Raw genomic sequence first — 17892 nt, forward strand, 5'->3', positions numbered from 1 at the left:
TAATTGGCTAGCAGCTGCAAAGAGGCATTGTCTCTCTCTGTCTCTCTGTTCATTTTCAAACTGAGCTCGCATCTCCCTCCTTACTCTTGGTATAATTCACCTAGTTCTGATTTCTAATTAGTTATTGAAGCACCAAATATCCCACAAAACTTTACCATTCAGCATATATGTGCACAAGATCAGAAGCTATGCGACAAATACTTGATCATACGTGTATGCACGAATAAGTTACACTTGTGTTGCATCCTTTTGTCACCTATCTGTCACGGACAAGGGAGGAGAGATAAACTGAAACCCTTAATTCCCTTCCCTTACTGTCCACAATCAGTATGTTTTTTTGGAAAGATAGTTTTGTGTATTTCTAAGCTCCCTTTAGCGTGTAGCCAGTGTAAAGAGCCAGTAGCAGAATTTTGAGAGTTTTCATAAAGAGGATTATTTATTCTCACAACCCGAAAATCTAAATGCTATGTCATTCACACACATCACTCTCAAGAATGCTGCAATTAAAGAAGATGGTGCACTTCTACAAGTGTTAAACCAAAAGAATAGTAAACCATTCACATGTTTGTCTCCTTGTAAGAGAACTGTTGTTACAGGCCCGTTAAACAAAAGAGCCATTTTCCATAGGGTCAAAAAGCTGCAATCAGATATTCAGATTGTTACAGAATTCCCTCAAATATAAGAATTTTCAGCAGGTCAGAAAGCTAGGCACTTGTGGTTTTTGTATCAGCAAGAGGAAGTCAAATTTCTTTACAGGTGGATGTGGAGTTTTGGAATTTACGGGAAGGCTGTTTTAAGATGTATAGTCTCCAGGCCCTTAAAGGCAAAATTGGCACAGCCCTTTGCTGCAGCTCCTATTTCTTTCAGTGTTCTTCTGCAGACTGTCTGGATTTTCCTGGATCTCCAGATTAAAAACTCATTATTTCCAGCTGGTTTTAGCCACATGACCAATACTGGAATTGCCCACCTGGAATGACTGAACTGAAAGCCATTGCTATACAATGGAGATTGTTAAGGGCAGTAGAGAGACAGGCAAACTGTACTTATTTCTTCTAACCACCTGTTGATAAGCAGAAGGTGTTTTGAATTATTTTTATAAGTATGTGGTGGTGCGTTTTCCCAAACCCTTGGTGCATGAGATCCAATTTACCAATAACCTGCAGCAAACTCACATTATTATTAACTCAGAAAGTTAGTCTTTTTAAAACCCGGGGAGGAGTGTTCGCAACTTCCCACTCCACTACACATTCACAGTAAAGTGGGGGATAGAAAAAAGGGTTTTACACCTATGGATAGTAACAGTTCAAGAACCACAGAATTGGACATTAATTCACACAATTTCCAGAGGCCAATGAAGAACTCTTTCACATAGGAGCACAAGTTCAGCTGGCTGAAGATCAGAGTTGTTGCTGATACCGCAGATAAAGTAGATACACAGAGACTGGGTTGGTTCTGCAGGTGATGGTAGGAAATCTTCCAGCTTTGAGGAGCAGCCTGTTCTGCCTAGAGTTCTGTTTCCTGGGAGGTGTTCACTGGTTGGCTGTTAAACTGCAAACTGTAGCTGAGGCCCACAGATACAATGTTAAAACTGTCCAGAAGGCCAGAGGCTTGGGTCATGTGACATGGCCCATTAATGGTTAATTGCAGCTTGACGATCGGTTTCTGTGCTTCTGGCCAGAATTCTATTGTCCCTCCTTAGGAGAGAGACGAGGTGGTTATTAGCATCACTTCCAACGTTATAAGTTTTGATCTCTCTCTCCTTTGGGATAGTTTAGTTTGGGGAGCCAATTCGTCTACACATCTCTGCTTTGATTGATTACAAGAGGTCTGTACAATGAGGTGTGAGATTCCACAGGTTGAGAGAGGAATTTATTTGTTCTTGTATCTCCTGATGGTAGCTCCCAGAACAAAGGGCCAGTCCTGGGGTTATGTGACTTGTAGCAGCCTTTTTTTTGCTTTGGCAGCAAGTCCATTTTTTTATATATAAATGGTAGAAGAATAAAGCTCTGGATTTCTTCTCATGTCATAGGGACCCAACAAGATAATGGATGAGTTATTCACATTTACTCAGGATGAATTGATTTCTGCCCAGCTCTCATTGTTGGGGTTCCAACCAGAGACTTGGAGTCTGGACTTGTGTTTTGGGTAAATCCCAAAACAATAGCAGTGTGAATTCCACAGATTAGTATATGACCATTCCAATGGGAGGCTCCTGCCCACTGTAATTTAATTGGGAACTTTCTGAAAGCTCCAGACAGCCCTTGTTCAAATTGCAAAGTTGGTGTCCATCATAACAGTTCATCAGTGTACATTTTAAATAAAAATCGGTTCCCGAAACTTCTATACGAACACGGTCTATAATTAAAGTTATGAATAGGATATGTCATGCTCAGTGAAGGCATATACATAAGAATATGTATATTGACTGTATTGAATTGACTATAGGGGTTAGAGATGAGATTGAGATAGATACTGCTTTATTTGCAGCCTTTTTTTAAGTCAATTTTTTGCTGATTTATAAATGTAAGGTGTTCAGGTGTTTTCTGGTTATTATTGTTACCATCCAAACTTTGAGAGGCGGGGGTGGGTGGGTGGATGGAAATTAGAACTCATAAAGGCAACTACAGAGAAGATTCTGGGCATATTGAAGCAGTTTCATGAAAATCAGTACAGACAAGTCAAGCACAACAGCAACCTCTCGAGTCCCTTCCGAATCTCTCCAATGGCATGAAGCAGAGATGTGCACCGGCCTTGACTTTATTCACTGTCTCACCATCTTCTTCAGCATGATGCTGCAACAGGCAATGGAAGACCTTGAGGAAGGAATTAACGTACACTTCCAAACTGATGAAGGTCTTTTCCACCTTGGACATCTTCACGCTCACATAAAGACACAAGAAAAACTCATCTGTGAACTTTTCACTGGCGATTGCACTCTCCTGACCCACAGTCAGTCAGTCAGGCCTGTAACGTATAGCACATTTCCTAGGTAGCACAACTCTTTGGGCTAAAAATCAGTTTATAGAAAACTGAAGTCCTGCATCATCCTGGACCCCAAGCATTGACATCATGGGAACCGAACTGAATGCCGTCAAGTAATTTACCTATTTGGAGTGCATCATCTCATTTGATGCCACCATATATGAGCAAGTGGACAATAGGCTTTCAAAAGTAAACAATGCATTTGGCAGACTCTACAAATGAGTATAGCCTCAGAGCACAAACGAAACACAAAGTATACAAAGTCGTAGTCCTCACCGCTCTCCTGCAAGGTGCGGCTCATCGGCCCTGCACTGCCACCATGTATGCCTTCTAAACCACTTCCATCAGAGCTGCCTCTGCAGAATATTTAAGATCTGCTGGCAGGACCCCATCACAAACAATGAAGTCCTGGAAACAGTCAACTTCACCAGTGTTGAGGCCATCTTCCTGCAAAGCCAACTGTATTGGGTGGGTCACGTTGCCCAGAAGGACGACACTCATCTGTCCAAGATCGTGTTGTACAGAGAGCTGACCACTGGTAAACGGAACAGAGGAGCCCCACACAAACTATTCAAGAACTCCCTGAAGAAGTCCCCCTCTGTGTGTCACATCAGCCACCACTAGTGGGAAGTGCAAGCTGCAGATTGTGACACCTGGAATTGCCACATCAGGAGTGCTACAGATGGCTTTGAGACTGAGCGAAGAGCCAGCATGAAGGAGAAGAGGATAGATCCTATTGTCCTTAGCAATGACTGCACTTTTGCCTGCACCCGCTGTGGGAGAAACTGCCAGTCATGGATAGGCCTGATTAGCCACCTGTGGGTCTGCAACCGATGAGAAGAAAAATACAACCTTCCAAAAATCTTTGTCCAAGAAAAAATGCCAAAGGGCTTGAGGGATTTCCATACGTTGGAAGCAGTTCAACGAAGGTTCACTAGGCTGATTCCTGGAATGAAGGAGTTGCCTTATGAGTAAAAATTGAGCAGATGGACCTATACCTGTTTGGAGTTTAGAAGAATGAGAGGTGATCTTATTGAGGTGTATAAGATTTGGAGGGGACTCGACAGGGAGATGTTGAGAGCATGTTTCCTCTCGTGGGAGATTCTAGAACTGGGGCCACAGTTTGAAAATAAGGAGTCTCCCATTTAAGACTGAGATGAGGAGAAATTGCTTCTCTCAGAGGATTGTTAGTCTATGTAATTCTCTTCCCCAGAGAGCAGTGGAGGCTGGGTTATTGAATACATTCAAGGCTGAGATAGACAGATTTTTGATCATCAAGGGAGTTAGGGCTATTGGGGACAGACAGTTACATGGAGTTAAGGCCACAGTCAGATTAGCCATGATCTTATCCAATGACGGAGCTGACTTGATAGGAAAAATGATCTACTGCTCCTATTTCTCATAACCTTTTAGATGGATTATTGGCCAGCCAGTGCTTGTGGGCCAGGAGAGCCACAAGTGCATCACTTCTAGCGAACCAAACTTGCCTCCACTTGATTGGACTTATTGCAGCTCTGCTCTCTGGCTGCTTTCCCAATCGATAACCAACCAAACCATAAATTTGCTGGCTGCAACCAGGAAATCTGTGGAAAACATTTAAAACTGACCCTGCCATTAATTCAGAGTGGCCTGCGAAGAATCTGTACATCAGGATTTCCTGGCAGCAAACCCTTCCATCCTACCTGACAGTTGTTATGAAGGCCATTGACCTCTTGATGGAGAGTATTTCTACAGGTGCCTACTTGCCTAATGGCCATTCTTTGTATGTGAACCTCAGTAATGGGCATCAACAGGTTATTAACTCACTAGTATTACAGCTGATCCTTGTATCTGTTCTTGCTACCCTGTCAAATTGTGAGCATTTCCACGATGGCTAGCTTTTGATGAGGAACAATTTTCCACTCCAAGCTGAAGAATGTTGAGGTCCATCACTGGCCCGGCTGAGATTGATTAAGTTAACACAGACCAAGGATTGAACCAGGAACCTTCTCATCCATATGGCTTAACTAATTACTGGACAATGCCACTAAGTCATTATATATAACTTCAAGTTAACACATATTGTGGTTATGTCACTATAACTGGTCCCATGAGATTACAGTAGCACTTCTACCTGCATCACCTTATTGGAAAATGTAGGATAAGAATTTTGAGTTTTATGAATGGAAATGGCTGCAAGCAGCCTTTGTTGTACAAGTTTTATTCAATATGCCAATGGCCTGGAATTTACAATTATGACAGCGAAACTGCCATCATTACTTTGTAAAAGTGACAGCAGATTTTGGTGTTCCCACATGTGAAAATCTGGAAGATGCCAGTGGTGTTGTCCTGCTTCTCCACAGGGTACGCTGTTGCAATCTTTACAAGTGCAATCAACACACAATCACTGAAGTTTACCTGAACTTAATCACTGTACACATGTTTCTCATTGTAAAAATTATTGAAAATGTTAAACCTCATTGAGCGTAATCGAGTTTTTAAAGGTGAACTTGGTCATAATTAATGCTGTACAACCTTTCTGGCCCTGAACAACCAGTTTTACAATCGTGAAGAATTATTCAGTCATAATATTTAAAAGTTCCATTATTTTTAAGTTTTTTTCATATTGCAGCTTCTATCTTAATGCCTAGTCTATGTCCCAATAATTTAATTTTGCTTCCTGTAAAATGATTAAAAACTAAATTATAATCTCTGCTTTTTACCTCTTGGTTTGCTGATAGTGAGAATTCTTCATTCTGAATGGCTGATCAGCCTGTTTGATAATTTCATTCTTGCTGGATGCCACAGATCTCCTATAGATGGTGTCAGTTTCAAAGTCATGCTGGATGTGAAATTTAACACTCTAGAACCCGCTAAATCTTTGTGGGCAACTTTTTTGAGGTCGGTGGAATGCGCTGTACCATTGCCACAGACTACAAAATCCGAGTTAAACATTCTAGATTAATATTCTCAAATGAGAGTAGTTGTGGTTTCTGCCAACTTTTTTTTCATCCTTTGATAGGATGTTGGCTTCGCTGGCAAGACTAGCATTTGTTGCCAATTCCTAATTGCCTTTTGAAGTGAGCAGCTTACTAGGCCATTTCAGAGGGCAGTTAAGAGTCATCCACGTCACTGAGTCTGAAGTTACTTGTAGGCCAGACCAGGTAAGTCAGCAGATTACCTTCCCTAAAGGCCTTTAGTGAACCAGATAGGTTTTTATGACAATCGATGATCGTTTCATGGTCACTGTTACTGAAATTAGCTTTCAATTCCAGATTTTATTAATTAAATTTAAATTCCACCAGTTTGAACGCTTGTCCCCAGAACAATAGCCTGGGGGTCTCTGGATTACTAGTCCAGTGACATTACCACTACACCACCATCTCCCTTGCATGTAACAAGATAGTTGAAACTTTGTGACCTACAGTTTAAAAAAACTATAGAGTTAGGCCTATGTTATGAAGCTTTTAGATTTCTCTACTTAGCAATTTTTTTTAAAGTAAAATGTATTTTTTAATCATTTGGTAGTACAGAACTTGAGCATTGCTTGAAAAAAAGAGACATTTTTTGTCAAAGCTTTTTGTTTTGCATTCATCAGGACAATTCGCAAGAAAATACCAATGTCAGGGGAAATAACATACTGTATGAGAAGAGAGTGCTGATTGGTTGGCAAGTGGACTCTGATTAGTAGAGGCATTGCCCTGGAGAATGCACCAGTTGATTAGGACCAACAGTTAACTGCCAAGCATTGTTTGGAAATTTAAACCAGGCAGCTTGACTCTGGTCAAGACATTGTCCTGGGGAATGAATCAGTGAATGGCTGTCGCTTATTTTGTTTAGCTGAAACAGGCACAATGTGTATACGTGTTCTTTCTGTCTGCAAAGAACAGGGCCCTGTGTATTAATATGTGATGTGAGGCAAATGTGATGTGAGAAAAACTTTTTCACACAGCAAGCGTTTCGAGTCTGAAATGCACTGCATGGAAGGGTGATAGAGGCAGGTTCAATCAAGGCATTCAAGAGGGCATTAGATGATTGTTTCTATTCAAATCATGTGCAAAGGTATGGGGAAAAGGCAGGAGAATGGCACTAAGTCATAATGCTCATTTAGCGAGCCGGTGTAGACACAATGGGCTGAACGGCCTCCTCCTACACCGTAACAATTCTGTGATGTAGCTTCCAGTAAATGCAAATGCGCCAGACTGCGAGCCCAACTGACAATGTTAAATTGGTTGTCAGCATAATTCTTAGCACACTGAGGGTTATTTAGTAAGTGTTGTCCAATTGCGGAATCACATCTGATGTTGGACACTGTTTGAGTTTTGCAAGCACAGGCTGGTTGGATATGGTCCATACCTTGCCCATTGCAAGCAGCGGAAGAGACATGCTGTTTGATATGATCCGCCAGCCTTTGGGAGGTATGGCATGCCTAGCATCACACTGGCACTGAAATTTATACACCACATGACTCATTTGTGTGATAGGCAGAACGCCTTTTTGGCTTGATGGCAGCATCCTGTTAATGGCGACTACCACTCGTGTTGCTACTGCATAGTAGCAGTGTGAAACTGCTAGCTTCACCTGTTGCTCAAATTTTTGAGATACCTTCCCCTTCCAGGATAATCTGGGATAGACCGGGCACTTTTCAGAGACAAAAGTGATGGCCCTAGGCCCATTCATGACATTGCACGATATACAGTGCGAAATGATCTGATCAGGGTAGCCATTATCCCACAGGATGTCTTTGCATCCCATTTCAACATCAAGTTTGCAAGGTGAGCAAATGGCTGGGCACTATTTACAAGGTTGCCAATCTTATAGCACGTGGAACTTTATAAGTCCCAATGCATGTATTGACCAGTGAAGGTAGGCTTGCGGTAGACTGTGGTAGAGAATCCTCTGGCAGATTTCTCAACTGGTACATCAAGGAAAAGGTGTTCATTTGACTGTTCCATTTCATAGGTGAATTTGAGCAGAGGATGGAATGCATTAAGACATGCAAGGAAATTACTACATGCAGCTGCGAATTTAAATATAGTAAACGTATCGTCCACAGATCGGAAATATGCAAGGGCTAAGAGGTTGAGTGTCATTCCATCAATGACATGTTTCTCATGGAACCCAATAAAGATGTTTGCGAGTGCTGGGCCTAGAGGGGATTCCATGACAACACCATCTTATTTGAACCTACATGTTGTCATTTAAGCCCTATTCAACTGCATGAGTTGCCGACTTCATAAGTTCAATGAATATTGTTTATGGTGCAGTCATCTATTGAAGCGATATAGCAGCATAAACAGATCACATAACAAACACATAACAGGTAACAAATCTCTGACCGTGTATTGTCAGAATGCAAGGAATTTGTTCTTGCACATGGTTTCAATTTTGGTATGGTTTCACCCCAAATCAAAAGAGAAAAGGTATTTGCTGAGTTGGAACTCCTGTACTCCCAACTATCCTGCCACAAACCAGGGTCCACTGAAGACTCTGAATCCTTGAAAGGGTGCATAGCTGATCTAGTGCGCACATGTTTTGGGATTCTGAACGACCTGTCAGATTTTCACATGTAATGCGAATGTTTTAAAGCGTTGCAAGGCCTTAAGACCAACCCAGATATACACATCAGTAAACCTGACAAAGGGACGGGAATAGTCATCCTTAACAAGAGTGACTATATCAACAAAATGCACACCATTCTTAATGACTGGTCCAAATTCATATCCATTGGACCTGCTGCTCAACATGACATGCAGGTTTCCTGTTCATTTCTAAATTATTTCAGTTATTAATACCGAGGCCAAGAATTGCCATTAATGTTTCCTCCCTGTCCTCCCTTGTTTTTGGCCTGTGTGCTGCCTTGTATCATGCCAAGAGTGACAGGACTATCTTTAAGATTTCTTTCAGCACTGAATTTGGGGAAAATGGCTTGCATCTCTAGCTCTGTCCTGCTCCCCTTTTGCATATAAAAGTCAATTCTTCAACCTCACACTTAAATGGAGGGCAGATAGGAATACAACAGTGCAGCATTGATTCACTAACTTTTGCCCCCATCAAGTGACTTAGCCAATAGTTTTACAGTAAAGTTCAGTTCAAGATCCGCATATGTCATGTACTACTAAACCTCATAGCTCCATTCACGTTAAGGCTTATTTTTTAACACTGACTATTTTCAGTGAAAGCTTGCCAGGGTACTGCACTTAGAAATATTCTTCAGTAACTAAACACTTTTGACATAGCAAGCAACTTGGAGAAGTAAGTTGCTCCTTTTCATATCCTGTTCCTACTGTTGTGACAGAAGTTGACAGAATTGTAAAATGTGAACTCTCAAATTCAGCTTAACAATTTGAGGCCTTTGTTCAACATCAGCTAAGTTTATAACTTTCAATTTTCTATAATTGATTTAGTCACTTGCAGTACAGAACTTGAGTATTGCTAAAAAGAGAAGAGACATGTTGTTAAAGCTTTTTATCTTGCACTCATCAGGACAGACGCAAGAATGCCATACTTCAAAGGGAACAACAGTTTATACTACATGAGAAAAGGGGTGCTAATTGTTTGGCAAGTTGATTTGTGATTGTTCAAGACGTTGCCACGGTGAATACACCAGGGAGCTATTGGCCCCATGCTTTTTTGTTCATAAAAAGTGCAGTGTCCAGACATATTCCTTTAGCCTGTACAGGACAGGTCCCGGCATATGAATATATGTACCTCCTAGCAAGCATAATAAAAAAGTGAGTTACATTATGAACCCGGCTGATAATTATACTAACAACAAATTCAAGACAGTCATGCTCTCAATGTAGCTCAATTACACTTGCTAGAAGCTGCATATGCTGTCCTCTGCAGGCAAAATGAATATATCCAGATATTGCCCTTTTGAATAATCAAAAGCATGGGGAACAATAGCCATGCCAATGCCATTTGCCATGCCGATGTCTCAACCAATCAGAGCTGACTTGCCAACTAATCTGCACCCCTTTTCTCATGCAGTATAAATTGTTGTTCCCTATTAAATTTGGCATTCTTGTGTCTTCCCTGATGAGTGCAATACAAAAAGCTTTGACAGCACGTCTCTTTTTTTCAGCTATAATTAATCTGTTGTCTCTGTGCTGATGTGTTCTGTATGCTGCAGTATGAAAACATGCCTGTCCTCAGGCTGTTTGTAATGTTTCACTTATGCACCAGCTTGCAGTTTTGCTTGAAATTAGAAGGGTGAAAGCAAGTTATCTGTGCAGGGAATTATACAGGGATTGTAATCAATTTGTAGGAGAACATTGCACCTTCAAGCTACTCTTATTGTTATTTAAAAAGTCACATCTTTGAAACATTTCTGAAAGATGGATGCTGCTATGTATGACAGTCCATTATCTACAGACACTTCCTAATTGTAGTTTCTGCCTTAGAAGCTTGTTTTCTTCACTCTTAACTTTAACTGCATTACACCAGGATAACTAAAATGCTAACATTTCCTATGACTTTCTCTGTCTTTTTCTGCCAAGCTGCTGAGATACACCATGGACAAAATGGGTCTAGAGCAGGTGAAAATCATAGCCAGCGATAATCTTTGGGAACCAATATCTTGGTCTGTGCTTCACGATACTGAACTATATGATGTGGTCGACATTATAGGGTAGGCATTTCTCACATGGCGTTAAAAATTATTAGGTTTACAATGTTAGTGCAATACTTCTTTGGGGAAGAAGAAAATTACAGCCAGGCCTTTTGCGCTTGTATGGTCCTTGTCTTGATATTGGAATTTGAAATATGACATTTGAATTATCCCACATTTGTTCAGCTGTGGAGGCATCTGCTGTCCAACTATACATCCTCCTGGCTGGGTTATACGTGTCAGTCAACACCTGAAATGGGAAGAAATGGAAAACAGGATAAGTGAGCAGGTCAATGTTTTTGTCCTTTTAATGTGGTAAATCCAATCCAAATTATATGTTGATCCATACATATTTAATTCTTCTATATAGGATACTGACTTGCTTAAGTTTGAGACTAACTCCTTATGGTTTTACTAGAGTTTTCATGTTTTGCTGTTAATGTTTAGCCCTCAAGTTGCAATTGATGGGATTGGACATGATTTTCATAGCACACTACCATTGTCATTAGTTTTTAAAATAGTTTGTGTTTCCCGACGACTTAAAGTAAATTAGAAGACTTACTGGATGAATAATGAAATACAAACTTTTTGGGTTTATTGTGAATGTTTCTTTTTATATCTTAAGAGCCCATTATCCTGGAACATTTTCAAGCCCTAATGCTAAGAAGACTCGGAAGAAGCTATGGTCATCTGAAGACTACAGTACTGTTAACAATAATGTTGGAGGAGGCTGCTGGGCTCGTATACTTAACCAGAATTACATCAATGGCAATATTACTTCGTAAGTACTAAGCATGATATAGTTAATAGAAATCCAAACATACATCCCTGAGCAGTATTCTAAAACAAACTTGGTTCTTGGGATCTGAAAGATCTTGAACTATTGCAATTCTTGGGATGATGGTTCTCCCACAATGCTGTTACGTAGGGAGTTTGACCCAATGACAATGACAGAATGGCAATATATGTCCAGATCAGGATGGTATGTCATTTTGGAGGGGAACTTGGAACTGATGTGTTCCCATGACATTCGCTCTCCTGTCCCTATCAGTAGCACGAGTTGCAAGGAGAGAGGTGCTATTGAAGTAATCTTGATGAGTTGCTGCAATGTATGCCATAGTTCATATAAATTTCTGTCAGTGTGTACCAGTTTTGGAGAAGTGGGTACTGCATACATTAGCAGGGACATCAAATAAGCAAACTGCTTTTTGCATATTCTTAAACTGCCTGAGCTTTGCAGTTTTCATCTCTAATACCTGCTATACAACCTATGATGTTGCCTATATGCAGACTAAAAGAGGTGGCAATATCTCATAAGGTTAAAATTTAATCAGTGTTCATTGTGGTGGTAAATTTTACTCTGTTGTAAATTCATTCTCCACTGCATTACTTTTCCACTGCTAGTACTATCTCATGGAACTTGGTGGCAAGTTACTATAAAGATCTACCATTTGGTCAGGATGGACTGATGACTGCAGATGAACCATGGAGTGGACATTATGAAGTTCAGTCACCTATTTGGATTACAGGTAAATAAATATTCATTAAAATTCAAACTTCATGTGCTCCAAAAATTGTACACCCTGCATATTCCACTAATCACAGAATTGTTCCAGCACAGAAAGGGGCTGTTCGGCCTATTGAGTCTGTGCCAGCTCTCTGTAGGAGCAATTTACCTGGTGCCGTAGAACCACAGAAAAGTTATGGTGCGAAAAGAGGCCATTCAGCCCACTGTGTCTGCGCTGGCACACATCTGTGCCACTCATTACCTTTTCCCCATAACTGAATTAACATATATCAGTACATTTAGTTATAAATTTTCTGCATATTCCGTAGAAACATATTTCCTAAGTCTTCAATTCTCTTTTTTAGTAAGCCGCATTTGCCAATTTGTGAAGTTGGTGCTAATGCTGTCATTTCTTGTTCCTCGCTTAGATCTAAAGGCATCAGTTGGTGATTATTAGCTGGTTGAACATGCTTTATCATGTAACTTGTTTTGGAAAAACCATTTGGTCACAGGGAAATTGTTAAATGAGATGTTAAAAGCTACATTTCTTCAGATTTTAACTCGTATGTGCAAGTTATGTTAATTATACTGTTAGAACTTTGTCATCAAAGGTCAAGATAACTGACATTAAACAAAACATTTATACAGCTCACTGAGTTCCCAGTGGCACGTGGGAGCTGCAACAATAATGGAGCAGTTATGCATGTGCCATAGGTCCTCAGTATACCAAATAATGCCATCGCAGGGTAGGTGGTCTGACAAACAACAAGCTTTAATCATACCTAGTCATCAACTATGTAGCATTTACAGCAGAGAAACAAGCCATTTGGCCCGACAGGCCAGTGTTTATGCTCTACACAAGCTTCCTTCTACCCTTTTCATCTAACTCGAGTAACATATTTTCTTCTTTGTGCTTACTTAACTAGCCCTTAAATATGTCAATGCCATAACAAGTCTGACTGTATATTTTGAATGTGTCTCTGTGTCTGTGTGCATTATGTTGACATGGGGTGGAATCGTCCCATGTTTGCACAAAATGCGATAGTAGGCGGGAAACAGGACGTTTTACCCGCCGGCTGCAATGATGGGTTTTTCGCGCCTTACGATCCCATTCCTAGTGTGTCCCGCCCCATTAATAAGCATTCCAGGGAAACGCGCCAGATCACTGCCCTCTGATTCACACCAAGGCGTAGCAGCAGGGTTAGGAAGGTTAAGAAAATGTAGTTGGACAGCCTGGGCACAAGTGTTAATCACTTGTACTTAATGTTCACTATTGCAAATAAACTCCCAAGAATGTTTCCTTGTCTATAGCTCCTTGTTATGATGAGCAGCGTTCATGACCCTCATATGTGAAACCTTGGTTCCTACACAAGATAAAGGCAGGTGACTCAGTCCACGGCCTATAAACATTTGAAATAGGAGCAGAAGTAGGCCATTCGGCCTGTCAAGCCTGCTCTGCCATTAAATATGATCATGGCTGATCTGTTTGTATTACTAATTCTACATTCCCATCTACGCCCGATTAACCTTTGATTTCCTTGCCTAACAAGAATCTATCTGCCTCTGTCGTAAAGATATTCAATGACTCCGCCTCCACTGCCTTCTGAGGCAGAGTTCTAAAGTCACACAACCCTCTGAGAGAAAAAAATTCCCCTCATCCCTGTCCTAAAAGGGCACCCCCTAATTTCAAAGCAGTGCCCCCTAGTTCTGGACTCGCCCACAAGAGGAAACATCATCCCCACGTCCAACTTGTTAAGACCGTTCAGGATCTCATATCAATCAAGTCACCCCTCGCTCTTCTAAATTCCAGTGGAAACAAGCCCAGTCTGTCTAACCTTTCCTCATATGACAACCTACTCATTCCAGGTATCAATCTAATAAACCTCCTCAACCGCTTCTAATGCATTAACATCCTTCGTTAAATAAGGAGACCTAAACTGCATATGATATTCGAGATGTGGCCTCACCAACTCACTCTTCTCTGTGCCATGTGTAACCTTCAGACCAAAGTGATGGTGTGGCTTCACACTCACTGGATACATTAGTGATGTCTGCACCTCAATGATGCTTGTCATTGCTGCCAGAATGTCGTGGGCAGGCGTCAGAGTTTTGTCATTCTCTTTGTGCTCTTAGCACCTTTTTGAGGTGGGACTGGCCCCACAACTCTTCAGCATCTGTGACCGGTGACGCTGTGCTCCAAGGAGTCAGGTGCTGAAGGCAGACAAAGGATTAGGTACATTTAAAGTTACACGACTACATCTCCATGATATGACCCTGATCACAGAGCGCAAGCGAGTTGCCCTCAGCCAGACAGGAGTCAGACATTCACAGAGGCAATGTGAAGATCTGTGGAATATCCTCACTGCATGTCGTCATCATCCTCCTGGAATCTAGTGACTGTTAAGGTCCTTCGCTGCATCTCCATGAAATGAGCCTTAGCACTGCGGGTAAGTACGCTGCCATCAGCCAGACTGGAGCCAAACGTTCAAAGATGCAAGGTGAGGATGTCAGGACTGTCCTCACTGCATCTTGTCATCATCTCCCACGAATCTTGTGGCTATGAGAGCCTCCCAAGTGTCTGCCTCGTCTGGCCAGTGCGATGGCCTCATCGCCAGCATCCTTGCCTTCCAGAACCTCCTCATCGTCATCCCCTTCAACATACTCCTCATCGGAGGATACGTGTAGCTCCTCCATGTCCTCAGCAAGGTCCTTCCCCACCCCCTGTGTTGCAGCTCCAGGATGTGGAACACACAGCAAGCGATGATGATGTGCAACACCCTCTAGGACTGTATTGCAGTGCTCCGCCCGACCTGTCGAGGCAACGGAACCTCATTTTAAATGGCCAGTGTGTAGTATGCTCATTGGCTGTCCGAAACCCCACCCACTTCTGCCCCACTCCACATGACCAATTGGCAGCAGCTTCGGCCACTGGACTGCGTGCTGTGCTCTCAGCTCAGCTGCAGCCATTCTCCTAACCCACACTGCAAGGCTGCGCTTTCAGCTTGAACCATAATGGATACTGGTCCAAGCCTTAATAAAGACATTGCAAGGGGCTGTGAGCATCTCCACCAGTGACTGTGCCATGGCCACCTTCTTCCGCAAGGGGATTCTGCAACTTGCCCAGTTGGCCAATTGCTCTGCTGCCCCCTAAAACGCACATTAATTTGCAGTCTGTGCCCGATGGGTAAAAAGTTCTGGAGCATTGGTGGCACTTTCATGCTTTCGTGTTGCATGAGTGGGCACTAAAGCTTCAGAGTCCCGATTCCAAGCATGTCAGTGGAGCTGCAGCTGAACAGTCTTGGCAGCAGAAGAATATTCACTTTTGACAATCTTTTCTAAGTGTGTGGCCGCTTCTCTTACCGCACCCCCCACCCTTTCCCGGCATGTGCTTGTGTACTTTCTTCAGTCTGTGCTGCTTTGCCCTCCCACCACCAGGCCTGACCTGCACTAGAGCCCTTGCCCCGGAACCACACTGAAAGCCAGTCGGGAAAAAGCGTCTTGCCTGTGTCCCCCACGGATGCATGGTGCCTCTTCCTTGATGTCCTACAGGCAATGCTTGCGGGCATGGCACAAGGTTGTGTGCACTCGCTTCCGATTTTCCCTCAAAGTTCAGGTCGTCACGTGCTTTTTAAAGGCAGTAGTGAAGCACACCGTTCTGAAGTCACACCAACATGGATGGTAAATTTGACGTGGAGGGGGTTGATTCTGGCAAGCAGGGCTTCTAATTAGATGCAAGTGCATTAAAATGTTGTTCCCAACATGCAGTGGCGGGAAATGCAGGCTGCCTTTGACGGGTGGAGCAGATGAATGCAAACTGGTTTCATGACAGTGTAAAACCGATATTTGGCTTTCGCACCATATTGCTTACCCCACCACACACACACACACACACACACACACACACCCCCCCCCCCCCCCCCCCCCACCACCTGCCATGACACCTGACACCAAAGGGGCCAGGAAATTCCAGCCATGTGTATGAAAGATTAGTTCAAAAATTAGCACAGGCTGCAAACGTGCTTGAATTTACAAATAGAAGCTAATTTTTTGTAAATGTTTCTATTGTTTGCAATTTTTTTTTAATTCTTTCATGGGATGTGGGCTTCACTGGCTAGGCCAGCATTTATTACCCATCCCTAGTTGCCCTTGAGAAGGCGGTCATGAGCTGCCTTCTTGAACCGCTCCAGAAGTAGGTACACGCACAGTGCTGTTAGGAACGGAATTCCAGCATTTTGACCCAGCGACAGCGACCCAGCAATGTGCGTGATGCACTGTCCCTGATCTGAAGCTAAATACAAAGTCTCAGATTAAAAATTGTTCAAAATACAGAGCAAGTCTGTCAGCACCTGAAAAAAAGTAAAATTAATGTTTTAGGACGAGACGCCAGTCAGAAAGACATCTGGGAGATATAATTACTTTAAGGGCTGAATTTTATGCCTCGCAGGCGGGCACGCGCCTGATCTAATCGGGCGTAAAATAGCACGATATTTCGGTTGATGTGCACGCGCAATAGTCGAAATCACGCTCACCGACAATTAAGAGAGCAATTAAGCCCATTATTGGCACAATTGACTCTGATTCTTCGTTGCCCATCCAACCCTACGGTTGGCGGACGGGCGAATTAGCCAGGCGGCCTTTGCATTTTTCATCAAACCTCATCCATGGGCAGGATGGGATTTCCGTGATGAAATAAAATATAAATAAGTTTCTGTGGACAGCATTAGCTAAATTAGCTAAATTTTCAGGTGATTGATTATGATGCATGGACTCTTTTTTTTCCAGCTTTTGAAACTTTTATTTTTGCTTCTTCAGCTCCTGAGGCAGCTCTCTGCCTTCAGGGAGCTTTCTGTCAGCAGTGACCTGTGCTCGCGTTGACGTCATCGCCCGCCGCCTTCCCACCCCCACCCCGGCAGCGCTGAGCTTTTCAGTGCGCATTTCACACTGGCTTGCTGTTAATTGGCCAGCCAATGTGAAATTGTGGTTGGGGCCAATTGCATTTCCTAGCTGATCCTGGGCCCACCAATCCCGCCCACCTGCTGAGCTGAAAAATCGGGCCTAACTAAGAAATGGGCAAACATGATCCATGCTGATGCCACCTTCCTAGGTCAACTACAGGACTTATGACTTTAACTGTGGACTCTATCCTACTGTCTCTTCTCTATTCATTCTTCTCTCTTCATTCTACACTAACAGGATATATATATATATCCTAATTAATGCTACATAACTTAAGTTACATAGGCCTGTTTTCTCGTGTCCTCTCATGTACATAGTTTGGCTGCCAGTGCGAACCTAGCCCACCATTTCCATTTCCGCTTTATTATTTTCCAACATCTTTTTACTTCTGTTCTCTCTGCCCCTCCTAGATCCTTCTCATGCCTCCTTTCGATTCTCCTCTCTTGGGTACCTGGAGAGACAATATAAAATGAGGGGTACAGTTCTGAAGGGTGTGTGGAAGCAGGGGGAGCTGTGTGTATATGTGCGTAAGTCATTGAAAGTGGCAGGACAGATTAAGACAGTGATTAATAAAGCATTAAGTATCCTAGGCTTTATTAATAGACTAAAAGAGCAAGGAAGGTGACGTTAAAATTGCTTAGAACACTGGTTTGGCCTCAACTGGAGTATTAGGTCATATTCTGGGCGTGACACTTTAGGAATGAAGTGAAGACATTAGAAATAGTGCAGAAAAAAATCATGAGAATGGTTCCAGGTATGAGGAACTTAGATCGGAGAAGTTGGGATTGTTTTCCTTGAAGAAAAGAAGGTTGAGAGGAGATTTGATAGAGGCATTCAAAATCATAAGGGGCCTGAG

General features: G+C 42.4%; 1 protein-coding gene across 3 annotated transcripts in view; it reads left to right on the plus strand.

Moving 5' to 3' along the window:
- The window catches only part of LOC144692974 (galactocerebrosidase-like), a 62994-nt gene that overhangs the window by 20667 nt on the left and 24435 nt on the right, over nucleotides 1–17892 (plus strand). For 2 of the 3 annotated variants that reach the window (XM_078562181.1, XM_078562183.1), the window contains 3 exons: nucleotides 10464–10594; nucleotides 11199–11354; nucleotides 11978–12102. In XM_078562181.1, coding sequence (XP_078418307.1) covers nucleotides 10464–10594; nucleotides 11199–11354; nucleotides 11978–12102 — 412 coding nt within the window. The remainder of the gene's footprint in view (nucleotides 1–10463; nucleotides 10595–11198; nucleotides 11355–11977; nucleotides 12103–17892) is intronic. The other variant, XM_078562182.1, reaches the window with a different exon arrangement.

Source organism: Cetorhinus maximus, chromosome 18 (assembly GCF_964194155.1).
Source record: "Cetorhinus maximus chromosome 18, sCetMax3.hap1.1, whole genome shotgun sequence".
In the NCBI taxonomy this organism is placed as follows: Eukaryota; Metazoa; Chordata; class Chondrichthyes; order Lamniformes; family Cetorhinidae; genus Cetorhinus; species Cetorhinus maximus.